Here is a 12,796-nt window from a genome sequence, read left to right as displayed (position 1 = left end):
TCTGCTCATCCGGGTCCTAGTGCTCGTCGAGCAATGCACGGCTAGTTCACACATAGACATAATACATACATAAAGTATTTATTATGTCTATGAGTTCACAGAGGCAGACAACGTCATTCTGCAGGTCTTTTTAACCTGATGCGTGAAATGATTGATTTCAAAACAGTGTATTTGGAGAGAGTTACAGATCTGTCAACTGCAAGACTGCAGTAAATAATTGGTGTATCAGCACTTTTGAATTTATCCTGTCTTTCAAAAATAAACAAATAAAAAATAACAAAAAGACAAAGAAGGCAGTCACATTTATGAGTCAGGGTCAATGGTAATCATTCAAGATGGGTAGGGATTTAGCATTAACTTTTTTTTTATGCTAAAATTTAGCACCCTCCTGAGGTAGAGAAATGACAAGGTCTTTATACATTTATGTGATATCAATTAATTTTCACCAAATAAACACGAATAAACCTAAAATCTGAAAAATCCTTTTGGAAAGAAAAATGCGGCATAGATAGTTATATCTATATTATCTGAGTAAGTTTTAGCTGTGTGACTGACTATAACCCAAAATATGCCATGCATGCATATAACAAAATAATGGAGGGAAATGTAAATTTTAACATACTTCATTAAAATTAAAGTTGCCTATCTGAATCCAAGTTAATGGCATGCTCATAGTCAGCTAAAACTAAAACTACAACCACAAAAAAATGTTCGTTACTTACATGAAATAAAATAAAATACTTAAACTTAAACATGTTATTTCAGCTAGTTTTCAATGAGACATTTTTAATTTACTGTACTAAACTATTTAAAGCTAAAATTGAAATGAAAATTATATAGACATATAAAAAATACTACTGAAACTATTAAAAATATCAAAACATCCAACAAAATGACTACAGTTTGAACTAAAATTAAAATGAAAACTGAAAATAAATCTTATTCAAAATAATAAACTCATGCAAACTACAGTAAACTATAAAATAACTGCATTATTTTGGTACGTTTGCATGATTTTAACATGGTTTTAAAGCAGGTCGTTTAATATAGCTATATAAACATTTTCTGTTTACCACGACTAGGCCTGGCACAACGCTGAAATCATTCAAATCATACAAAATAGAACACGTTTACGTGTACTTATAAGTTTTTTATTATTATTATTATTATTATTATTACTATCTGAGAAATTCGATTTTAAAATCTACACCAATCCACACCTTTCCAGTCTCTCCTACAGTTATGAAATTTTACGGAACCCTGAAGAGCCCACCCCCTTCTCAATCTTCTACATTCTTATAGGCCAATCACCTGTCTGTCATCATAAGACAGAACGCCTATTGGCTAGCTGGGTAAAAAGAAAATGAAAAAAAAGTGGTTCATGGAATACGTCGTCTTCGTAACTGCACATATCATCATCGCTTCGGGGGTGCAAGAAACGCAGGATTTCCTGTGCTATTGCTGAAGTGGATACATCCTAGTTTTAGATTCGAAGAAGTACCTTAGCCCATTTTAAGCTCCATCGATTTAATGTCTTAATCAAAACCTTCTCATCTGCACGTGCCTTAGACTACACTTTGACGTAGTTAGTCTGAAAGAAGTCTTCAAAGATGTCCGAAGCCACGGTGGCCGACACTCGCCGGTTAAACTCTAAACCGCAGGACCTGACGGACGCTTACGGCCCTCCCAGCAACTTTCTGGAAATCGACGTGTTCGACCCGCAGACTATAGGAGTCGGCCGCAATCGCTTCACCACTTACGAAGTCCGGATGAAGGTAGTATGGCCCAGTGAATGAATGTGACTGTGTTTGTGTCAGAAGGCTGCGGCTCGGTTCGGCCTAGCTAGCCTGCGCGCTAATGCTAACGAACGCCTCATTCGACATGAAAGAATATTGTCATTCGCAGAGTTTTAAAAAACGTGATTTTATTGTGTGAATTGCTAGGTTTTAGTGTAAAATCGTTTTTTGTGTATGTGTGAGCTAATTGGATTTAAGCAGTTCAGTGCAGAGACATTAGCTGTTGTTACTCTGTCAACCATCAAGAGCGAGTTGTATTTAAGCCATGAAGATAAACATTTGGTCGCATTACTGTTACAAATGCGTCATTCTGTAGGTTTTATAACATCTGTATGTGTATGTGTTAGATGAATTCGACAACATTCTGCGTCGTATACACCGCTAAAATATGTAATTTAGACGTTATTTAATAATCCTGTGACTTATTCTGCTTTCTCCGTTGAAATCCAGACAAATCTTCCCATTTTTAAACTGAAGGAGTCGTGTGTTAGACGAAGATACAGCGACTTCGAGTGGCTGAAGAATGAGCTGGAAAGAGACAGCAAGGTATCACATCCAGGACTTGAACATATATATGGTTGTCTTTATGTGTTCTGTGCAGAAAAAGTGTTTTATTTATAAAAAGATTGTAAAAAATGTTGTAAAGCCTTACAAAGTATATATATATATATATATATATATATATATATTAGAAATAGGACAGATTGTTAAAACTTTAGATGTATATACTTTTAAAAAATGTATGCGTTTTATTTTTGTATCATGTTATGGATCTGCCGGTATCGAATTTTCATGTTGCGATGAATTGCTAATGCTTTTATAACGATGAACGGTATTATCAAAGTATTGTAATTAGGGATGGGCATGATTAATCGACGATCGATAATTGATCGTTAAGATTTTCCTCGATCATGTTAATTTGTTATCGATTAATCTAAAGCATTTTTTTTAATCTAATGCAGGTTGCGTTGCGTAGTGCGAGTCTTCAAGCAATTAAATGAATTTCACTGTGTGGCAGCAATTAAATATTTTACCACCATGGGGCAATATTTGACACCCTACTCGGTTATCTGTGATCTTCCGTTTTGATTTCAAAGAATAATCATGAAGATGTCACGGCGAAGTGTGGCGTGGGACCATTTTGATTTAAAAAGCGAACTAGTTAACTGCAAACATTGCGATACCGTGTTTAAGTACAACACGGCCACGGCTCAAATGATGTAGCCTACCTGTGCATCCCGGCAAATTTTCATGAGGCTCTGTCTACAGTCTTTGTCTCTGCTGGTCGTCATGTACAAACATTTCATTAAAATGAACCGTAACTCCGTGAATACTCAACGAAGAGACATGAGAGAGATATCTATAGAAAGCCTGGAATGTCTACTTTTAAACTAAACAAGTGCTTCCGAAAAACAAATATTCTGAGATAAAGTAATCCATATGAAAACAACGCAATGTCTGTTTTTCATATCTTCCTTCATTATATTTAATGTGACCACGCCCCCGCGCTGAACGCGCTATTCAGATTCAAACTGAAGCGCGCGCTTGAATACGCCCACACAGAAGAAAAGGCAGCGAGACTGTTCTTCAAGTTTTTATTTTATTTTACTGTTTGCTTCGCGATGAGAGGACTAAGACATAATTCACCCCAAAAAGATGTGATGTGGTTGATGATTTGAGAAATGGATTTCCTCAGAAAAAAGAATGAAGCACTTTATTCAGACTCAAAACGCATATATGCGTTAATCGACTCGAAAGGGTTAAGAACGCCTGCTAGCAGCTGCAGGTTCCGCTGCTTTAGAGCACTGCATATGCACGCGGATATATGTTCGGTTTGCCTGAACGTAGTTTAACTGTCTGCCACAAGTTGATCTTGTAATAAAGGTCTCATTTGTATTCATTGCATTTTTTTATTATAAAAATTAAATTATTATAAAAATATTAATGATTAATCGATAGTCGATCGTTAATTCTCCCGACGATCGACTAAGAAAATTTAATCGAATGCCCATCCCTAATTGTAATTTAGTTTTAAAAAAGTGTCCATAATACAGTATTACAGGTTTAATGTTTTTTTCTTATAACATAAATAACTTAATATTTAAATACCACAAAGATATACTTAAATTAATATAAAGATAAACGTTTTATACAGATTAAAAAGAACTATAAAGACCAATAGCTGTCACTTTACAATAAGACCTCATTAGTTAAGCTTGGTTAAAGTATTAACATTCACAATAGCTACATTTGCTACAGAAGTTATTAATCTTTGTTAAAAAAAAAAAAGTGTTGGTTTGTGTTCAGAAGAATATTTCATTGGCAGTTTAACAAATAAATTAACTAATGAAGTCCTAATGTAAAGTGTGAATGAACAATGAATCAAAACGCTTTCTGAATAATGTTTAATGTATAATTATTCACGGTATTTAGAAGTGCCCATGATAACAATATCGTGCATATGTCTAGTATCATTTTGATACATCAGCCCTATGTATTATGATATCATGAGAATATGGAGCTCACATTAAAAGAGAAAAAAAACACCTCAAACTAAGTTTTACTCAAACTGGAAAAAAAAGAAAATAGTGCTGTTTTTGTTTATATGGAAAAAAAAAAATCAGTGAGAGATTTATAACTGTATAGCAGACTACTTGCATAACATGCATATATAAATATCAGTTATCAATCTATATATCCCAATAACATGTCTTGAGATAAAAATCTAAATGTATGTTTTTATGGTTTTGAAGTTTCTAATGTGGAGATGACATACAATTAAATGCAATACAAATATTTTGATTGATATTGATTGAGATATGGACATAAACTTTTCTCAAACGTCTGATGTATCATGTTTAACACTTGAAAACATTTTTTTTTTAAACCGAAACCATATAACAACTATCAGTCAGCTGACAGAAGGCATGTAGTAGAATGCACACAACAAGTTTTTCAAGTTTTTTTTTTTTTTTTAAATAATGTTTATCATTCAAAAACCTTAGTAATTCTTATGCAGTATGGTCTATATGTTTAAAATGTGTGAAAATATTTCTTAGATTGTTGTGCCTCCATTGCCTGGGAAGGCACTGAAGAGACAGCTTCCTTTCCGTGGAGATGAGGGCATTTTTGAGGAGTCCTTCATTGAGGAGAGACGAGCTGGGCTTGAACAGTTCATCAACAGGTTAGTCATCGAAATGATACCTGATGGACACTTATAAGTTAAAGCAGTACAAGTCAACCACGCAAATTATTAGTGTTTGAGGGCTTGCAATGATTACACAAATATATTGTGGACTTTCTCCACATATACTAACAAAAAAAGACCAGATTTCATGGATTGCATACATATGTTGCTCATATTCCTCTTCAGAATTGCAGGTCATCCTTTGGCCCAGAACGAACGCTGTCTTCACATGTTCCTCCAGGACGAAAGTATTGACCGGAACTACATTCCCGGAAAAGTACGGCAGTAGGGCTTTCCCAGTCTGGGACAAGGGAGGGTCTTCTTTCTTCGCTTGTCAGCTTGTATTTCCGTTCGTCTGCAAAGAAAGTGCAGAGTGACGTTTATTTTTTACACTGAGCAAAATCTAGATATCTGATGAACCGTGCAGGACTTGGTTTTATTTAACAGATCATGTTTTATACATGTGTCTGCGTTACTCTTTACACACACATTGTATTTCTTTTACATCTATACAATGTACTTGTTAGTGAGTGTGTGTGTGTGTACATTATGTAACTATAGATTAAGCTGTAGCACTGTAAATCAAAGAGGGTTGGCTCATATCTTTGTCCTCTCTGGCGTCTGTTGAAAGAACATGTGCTTTTCAAGTTCAAGAGTTGAGGTGTATTGCATGTCATTCCAAACAGTGCAAATGCTTACCAAAACATTTAGGGAGCAGTGAAGAGCTGGATTTGCAGTGGGTTAGAAAATTAGTCATAAATGTGAAGTGTTACCCTGTTGACAGAGAAGCAAGCTGAAAAAAAGAAAATTCTGGACAGAGTTTTAGACATATATTTGGAAGCCGTACATGTTTTTGTAGTCGTGTGACCATTAGCAAAACTCAAATTCTAGCCAGTATTCATAATTCCATAAGTGGAAGTTTTATATAATGTTATTCGTTAATACCTTAACTATGGAATCTTGTTTCCACCAAAAAAAAGGGAATTCCAACTTTCTCATAATTCAGATTTTCTTGTTTCTATCATTATTCTACCTTTTTCCAGATTCTGGGGTGGGGGGGGGGTCAATAATTGTGACATGAAGTCAGCATAATTTGAGATGTGAACTCGCATTTCTAAGATGATGATTCAGAATTGTGAGAGAGACTGGCAATTGCAATGGAAAAAAAGAATAATTGTGAGGATAAATTGTAACCTTTTTTTTTTTTTTTGCCACACAAACAGATGTGAGTTGTAAACCCAGAAATTAGAAAACTCACAGCCAGGTACCTTTAATTTATTTTATTCTGTAGCGGAAACAAGCTTCCATAGTTTTAATCGTCCAGTGCATCATTAGAATACATTATAAAACTACCATCTGATAAAAATATGAATGTCGCATTTCAGTCTAATTAATACACTTAATGTTGGCTTTGGAAGAGATTAGAGCTTTTTAATTCCAATTTATGTGAAAGGATTTGTTTCTGAGATCATGTTGGAAGATTCATGCTAATGTTCAAAAACACTGTGTTAGCAAACAAATAAGTTCCTAAAACTACTAAAAGTTTATCATTCTTGTTAAAGTATGTATTACACAAAAAATAGGCATTTAGCAGTAAGAAAAGTCTGGTGTTCTTAAAACTGATATTAGGGTTAAAGTGCTTTAATGTCTTTTTGTCAACCACTATGGAGTTTTCCAAAGTAATTAATGACCGTATGTACCTATTTTTGGTATGAAATAAGTGCTTAAGACCTGTATTTGTATGTGAGTCCAGATTAAACTCTAGGAGTCGATCGTGAGAAAGATCCAAAAAAACAGCTCCCTACGAGGACAAAATATTTGCCAACTGTTTAAAGGTTGTCCTGCCAAAGTTCAGTCATTTTCCTCAGAATGACTCTCTATTTATGTTATCTCCTGTTCAGCGATTTGTGCCTGTTACGTTTGTCTGTAAATAAAGTAAAACTAAATAGAGCACCGGCTGGAGATTTTGTAATATCCGAACTATTTTCCTTAATCTGTTTATTCTCTCTTCCATTTTAGGTGTGAATAAAGTAAGTTTTGTTTTTTTTACTCTCAGTATGTTGTAACCGATGTGGGGAAACAATGTCTGCATGAATGCTAAACATTCAAATCAATTATATGGTGGGGGAAATGCCGTCTCATGGCTATACTTACAAAACTCACTTCAATGTCATCTGACATCCTGTTGCTTTGCTGATTTTTATTTTGCATCTGCTTGTCATGTCCTTTACAATCAACATGTACTTGTAAAACTTCTGCTGGCTGTATGTCTTGATTTGCATGCTTTGTGTGTATATTATTATTTTTTATAGGTATAGTTCGCCCAAAAATGAAAATATGCTGAAAATGTATCATCCCTTCAGCCATCCAAGATGTAGAGGAGTTTTCTTCATCAGAAAATATTTGGAGTAATTATTAAGCATTACATCACTTGCTTACCAGTGGATCCTCTGCAGTGAATGGGTGCCGTCAGAATAAGTTCAAACAACTGATAAACACATCACAATAATCCACAACTCCAGTCCACCGATCAACATCTTAAGTTTACACACAAGTTAACAACTTGTATTGGCCAGATGGAATGGTTTTAAAAAGGGCATCACAATATGGTAAGGGGTGTAACATTTCCGTCACACGCTTAAGGCATTCAGCCAATCACAACGCACTTGATACCTGGCCAATCGGAGCACACCTTGCTTTTCAGATCAATGATCTTTGTAAAAATCTGTCTCACGAAGGCCGGGCATAGAGGAGAGACAATAATGTACATACATTCTGTGGAAATTTTTTTGTTTTGTTTTGTTTACATTAAATTGCATAAACATTGCTATACACCGAACACACAAAATAATCTTCCTTTTAGCAACGTCATGTGACCCTTTTAAGTAAGAGGCCTTAATGACAGATAAAGACACACACACACACAGTTTTTATCAGCTGTTTGGGGAATCATTTTGACGTGACCCATTCACTGCAGAGGATCCATCGGTCAGCAAGTGAGGTAATGTAAAATTTCTCTAAATCTTTTCTGATGAAGAAAAACACTCATCTATATTTTGGTTAGCCTGTGGTTAAGAACATTTCTGCATATTTTATTTTTTTTTTTTTTTTGATGAATCGACTTAGAGTTACTCCACCCCAAATTGCTTTGTTCGTCTTCTGAACAAATTTTAAGATATTTTGGATGAATACCAGGAGGCTTGTGACTGTCCCATTGACTGCCCAGTAAATTACTCTTTCAAGGTCCAGAAAAGTATGAAAGACATAATCAGAAAAGTCCATCTGCCATCAGTGGTTCAACCGTTACGTTATGAAGCAACAAGGATATTTTTGTATGCAAATAAAACAAAAATAATGCCTTTATTCAACAGTTTGTCTCCTCTTTGTGTCTCTCTGCACCACCTAAATAAAGTCATTATTTTAGTTTTCTTTGCGTACAAAAAGTATTCTCGTCGCTTCATAACGTTACGGTTGAACCACTGATGGCAGATGGACTATTCTGACAATGTCTTCTATACCTTTCTGGATCTTGAGAGTAATTTACTGGGCAGTCAATGGGACAGTCACAAGCCTGGTTTTCATTCAAAATATCTTAAAATTTGTTCAGAAGACGAACAAAGGTTTTACTGGATTTGAACGACATAGGGGTAAGCGATTAATGACAATTTTCATTTTGGGGTGGAGTATTTCTTTACTGGATAAGTTAATTTGACACATTTTCAGGCAACATTCAGATTGTTTTTATCATTATCCAATCAAGTTTGTTTTTGTTTTTTTTCTCAAACTAAAATTGAACAATAATGGAGGCAGCTTGGTTTGCACTGAATGCATTAGTACTGTCAAGAGTTCTAACCGTTTTGTTTCATATCTCCTGGCCTGTGATCCAAAGGTTTTGGTAAACCCCCCCTCCCTGTCCTGGACCCAACTGCTCTACCAGCTCTTTTCTGCACATCAGTCAAAGCCTTTCACAGCTGCCGTCCATGATATTCTGTATATATTTCTATTCTCAAATAGAACTAGACCCACACCTATTTCACCCTGAGGATGAACTCATCGTAATGCTGTGTTTATACCTCTTGCACTCTTTTTTTTGGAAAGACTCTGATCTTAAAGCAAATATTGCTTTCACTAAAAATAGTGTTTTCTGTGTTAAAACTCATGGCTTTAAGGGGAATTTGATCAGGCCACCTGACACTCCTTGGTGTATTCTTGATTTAAAGTTTAAGACTTTAATTAGATGTAAAGCAAAAAGCTTCAGTTCTACAGAAAATGATATCATCTCAAGAATTAATGAAGTCACTACAAAAAACCAGAGAACAATTTTTATCACTAAATGTAGCACTTCAGAAGCTAAAACCGAGATGGCCACTCGTCAGCTTCTTCCTTTACATTCCGTATTTCAATCATACCATTTTTACTTTGACTAAATATGTTATAACAAGGCTTTTGCTACCATTTTTAAATGAATTTTCATTTTTTTAGTGTCCGTGTATAAGTAAAGCTTTGGGAATGTACATATTCAATCACTGTGAAAAACAGAATTCCATTATGACAAAATGTCACGTTTGCTGTTACGTTTCTATACGCCATCTCTTATAATGAGTTATGTCCTTTTCTGGCTCTTACTATTCTGGTTATTTCAGGACTATGTGTAAAGAAAAGGCCACTAATTGATTTTTAAACCGCCATTCTTTCTACCTATGAATAAACCCTTCTCTGTCTCCTCCAATGTATTCTCTCATTTTGTTTTATACGACCATATTACATAGTCGAATCATACAATTTGTAATAATATATGTTCACCCATCAATGCTTTTCATTTTATTAGTCCATCTAATTCAGCAATCCCAGATTAAGAAGGCTGTTAAATGTTAAATGTAGCCACGAGGTGGCAGCGCTGCAACTTGCAAATTAACCCTTGTAGCCACTAGGGGGGGTTAATCCATACATGATGCACGTGCCCTTTTTATTTAACTTGAAATAATTCAGATGTTTCTATTTATGCCAAGGCTCCATTTATTTGATAAAAACATTTATACTGTAAAATATTATTACAATTGTAAATATATTCTATTATTTTTCCTATTGTTTATTTACTTTTTTATGCAGTTTATTCTGTTATGGCAAAGCTGAATTTTCAGCATCACTACTCCAGTCTTCAATGTCTGACAATGTCAAGACATTTTTCCCCAAAAGCACTAAGAAAGTTTTGTCTGGTTGTTTAAATTATTTTACTTTTGTTGTACTACAAAATCACAGAAATCTGGGTGTGCCGTTTATTTTAGGACCATTATAAAAATTACAAATGTGTTTTCAGGCCACTTGCCCTTGTGTGAATTGCTCTGATCAGTCTGGATTAAACATGGGGGAGGGAAAGCATTAGCAGGCGGGTAAAGTCTACCTGAATGAGCCTGTCATGTAAGCTGTGTAAGCGCTGCTTGAATGTGGATAAACTGACACCATTACTTCTTACAACTGCAAGAAGAGGCCTGTTAAGAGGATTAATATATTCCTCATTTAGATCCTACTTTTGGATATGCTAATCGGCGTTGTGCAAGTCAAATGGACAAACCAGCTCAAAAATGTTTTTATTTACACTGCACCCATTTTGGTTCATTGCTAATGTTTCCACAAATGCTTTATTTAAAGTCATTTTGTTCACAAGTTGTAAAAAGAGGGCTTGCCCTTGTCACCCATTCTCACAAACATTACAGAGAAGAATAGGGATAAATATTCTTTGCCTAAAATATTTTATCTGATTAGCATCATTGTAGATTGGAAATGAGTTTGCGCATAACGCATGACTGACGCATTGGTCCATGAAGTGGAAGCTAAATGGGATATTTCTGATGTCTACACAAACTGACACAACATATCCACCGATGTCAAAGACCACAAGGCTTTCTTTGATGCAGAGACTTTAACTCTCCCTATGAAAACATGCTAAAAGGAGCAGTCAGATGGACAGACGTGAGATTACATGTGCTTTGTTAACTCTGAAACTGCAGTGGATGAGATCACCGAATGCAAGGCTGCGACCTGGTTTCTGGCCACCATTGTTTTATGATGTTTCAGTCAACTTGACGGGATGGAAAAAGATTAAACAAGAATTGAGGATATCCACCAGACTTTTTGTCTGGACAGGAACCAACAAAACCAACTGTACACTGCTAGAAATTACAGTTATTTATTGCCATCGATGGGTCCATGAAGAACCTTTAAAATCTGTGGAGCCTTTCCGTTCCACAAAAGGTTTTTTAAAATGCAAAAATAATTATTTTAAGAACTGTTTACCTAAACATTTTTAAAAAAAACTAAAATAGTTCTTCACTTTTAAAAATTAATGTTCCAAAAAGTTTTTTCCAGTGATGCCTTAGGCCCCGTTTACACAAGTGCGTTTTCGTTTTAAAACGGCGCTTTAGATTTAAAACGATCCGTGTTTACACTGGCGTTTCAGAAACGGTCTCAGTTTACGCTACACAACCGAAAATGCATGTCACGTGACCATTCATGCACACTGGGCATGCGCGTAAAAGAGTAAACAGAGAAGCCGGTTGCTAGTCACTAGCAGGTTCAACAATGAGTTTGATGGCGATGAAAAGCAAGGACGTCTTTGTGAGGTGGAATTGTTACTCAAAGTAACTAATAATTACAAGGCGGACGAAAATGACGATTGGAAGTCATGCCAAAACAAATACACGGTCGTCAAGGATACGCAGAGATCACGTGGGCAGCCACGCCATCGTTTTCGGAATACCCCATTTTGGTTCGTTTACATTGAAACGCAACTCACTAGTGTAAACGGGGCCTTAGAAGAACCATTTTTGGTTCCTCGAATCTTTCAGTAAACAGTTCTTAAAAGAACCATTATTTCCTCAGTGTGAAGAGATGGCCATATGATTTTAATAATCTAAAACTTTTATCTCATCTTTTTCCACTATTTAAAAACCTTTTATTGAATGGGATATTTCCATGGATTTTAAAAGATCTTTGGTGAACCATCAATGACAAAAAAGAATCTTCCTTTTTAAGTGTTCTAAGCATTGCCACAAAAACCTCCTTTTGGAACCTTTTTGTTTTTAAGAGAGTATGTAATACAACCTGCCAATGCTTTTTATGTTACAGTACAAGGTAGATTGTTGACGCTCATCCAAGTTCATTTCTCGGAAAAGTTTCAGATTAAGTCTATGTTTCTGAGGATAATGGGCCCCCTGCTTGGGAGAGCGATCTGAACTTTACCAAGGCCGATGGGAGATTTATTTTATAACACTAGCAGATCCTCCCTCACACTACACCTCAGAAAGAGCCGTTGGGTATGAATCCCACATTAAAGTTTATTTTATTTCACAGCCAAGCTAAAGCGGATACCTTTCTAAACCTGCTGGGCTTGGACAGTATCAACAGAGCAAAATGTTGAATCTGATCAGTATGCCACTTTTCTCTCCTTCTGGAGCTCTGCCCGATACTTCTTTACACACATAAATAAGACTATTTGCCTTCTGACACAGTCAAACTGATAAGAATATCTCTAGTGTAAATGGATCTTGCTTCACATGGGACCACCTAATGACTCTTTATGACAGGACCTTCTGACTTACTCCTATATATATATAATTCTGGAAATATAGTGCATACAAGGTCGGTTTGATACTGCATGACCTTTGGACATCAACAAGGTTATGTTCAAGGGCTAATGTACTGAAGTATCATTTTAGTATCTTTTTAGTCAATTAGTAGTTTACACAGTCTATAAATATTCAACTTTAAAATCAGATTAGATCAAGCATTATTGAATCTAATCGAGTTGAATGTA

General features: G+C 35.4%; 1 protein-coding gene across 3 annotated transcripts; it reads left to right on the top strand.

Moving 5' to 3' along the window:
- The first annotated feature begins 1,386 nt into the window (after positions 1–1,386).
- snx12 (sorting nexin 12) lies at positions 1,387–9,712 on the top strand. Of its 3 annotated transcripts, none has more exons than XM_026234562.1 (6): positions 1,387–1,775; positions 2,247–2,342; positions 4,856–4,980; positions 5,170–5,260; positions 7,003–7,013; positions 8,858–9,712. In XM_026234562.1, exons 1-5 carry the CDS (start codon positions 1,611–1,613, stop codon positions 7,006–7,008), a joined length of 483 nt encoding a protein of 160 aa, XP_026090347.1. In that variant the 5' UTR covers positions 1,387–1,610; the 3' UTR covers positions 7,009–7,013; positions 8,858–9,712. The 3 variants fall into 3 exon arrangements, with proteins under 3 accessions (XP_026090347.1, XP_026090345.1, XP_026090346.1); XM_026234561.1 differs by having other exon boundaries at positions 1,388–1,775; positions 8,873–9,712; XM_026234560.1 differs by lacking the exons at positions 7,003–7,013; positions 8,858–9,712 and having other exon boundaries at positions 5,170–6,933.
- Positions 9,713–12,796: the final 3,084 nt, after the last annotated feature.

The sequence above is a fragment of the Carassius auratus genome, chromosome 46 (genome assembly GCF_003368295.1).
Source record: "Carassius auratus strain Wakin chromosome 46, ASM336829v1, whole genome shotgun sequence".
In the NCBI taxonomy this organism is placed as follows: Eukaryota; Metazoa; Chordata; class Actinopteri; order Cypriniformes; family Cyprinidae; genus Carassius; species Carassius auratus.
This window is presented reverse-complemented; position numbering and strand designations above follow the sequence as displayed.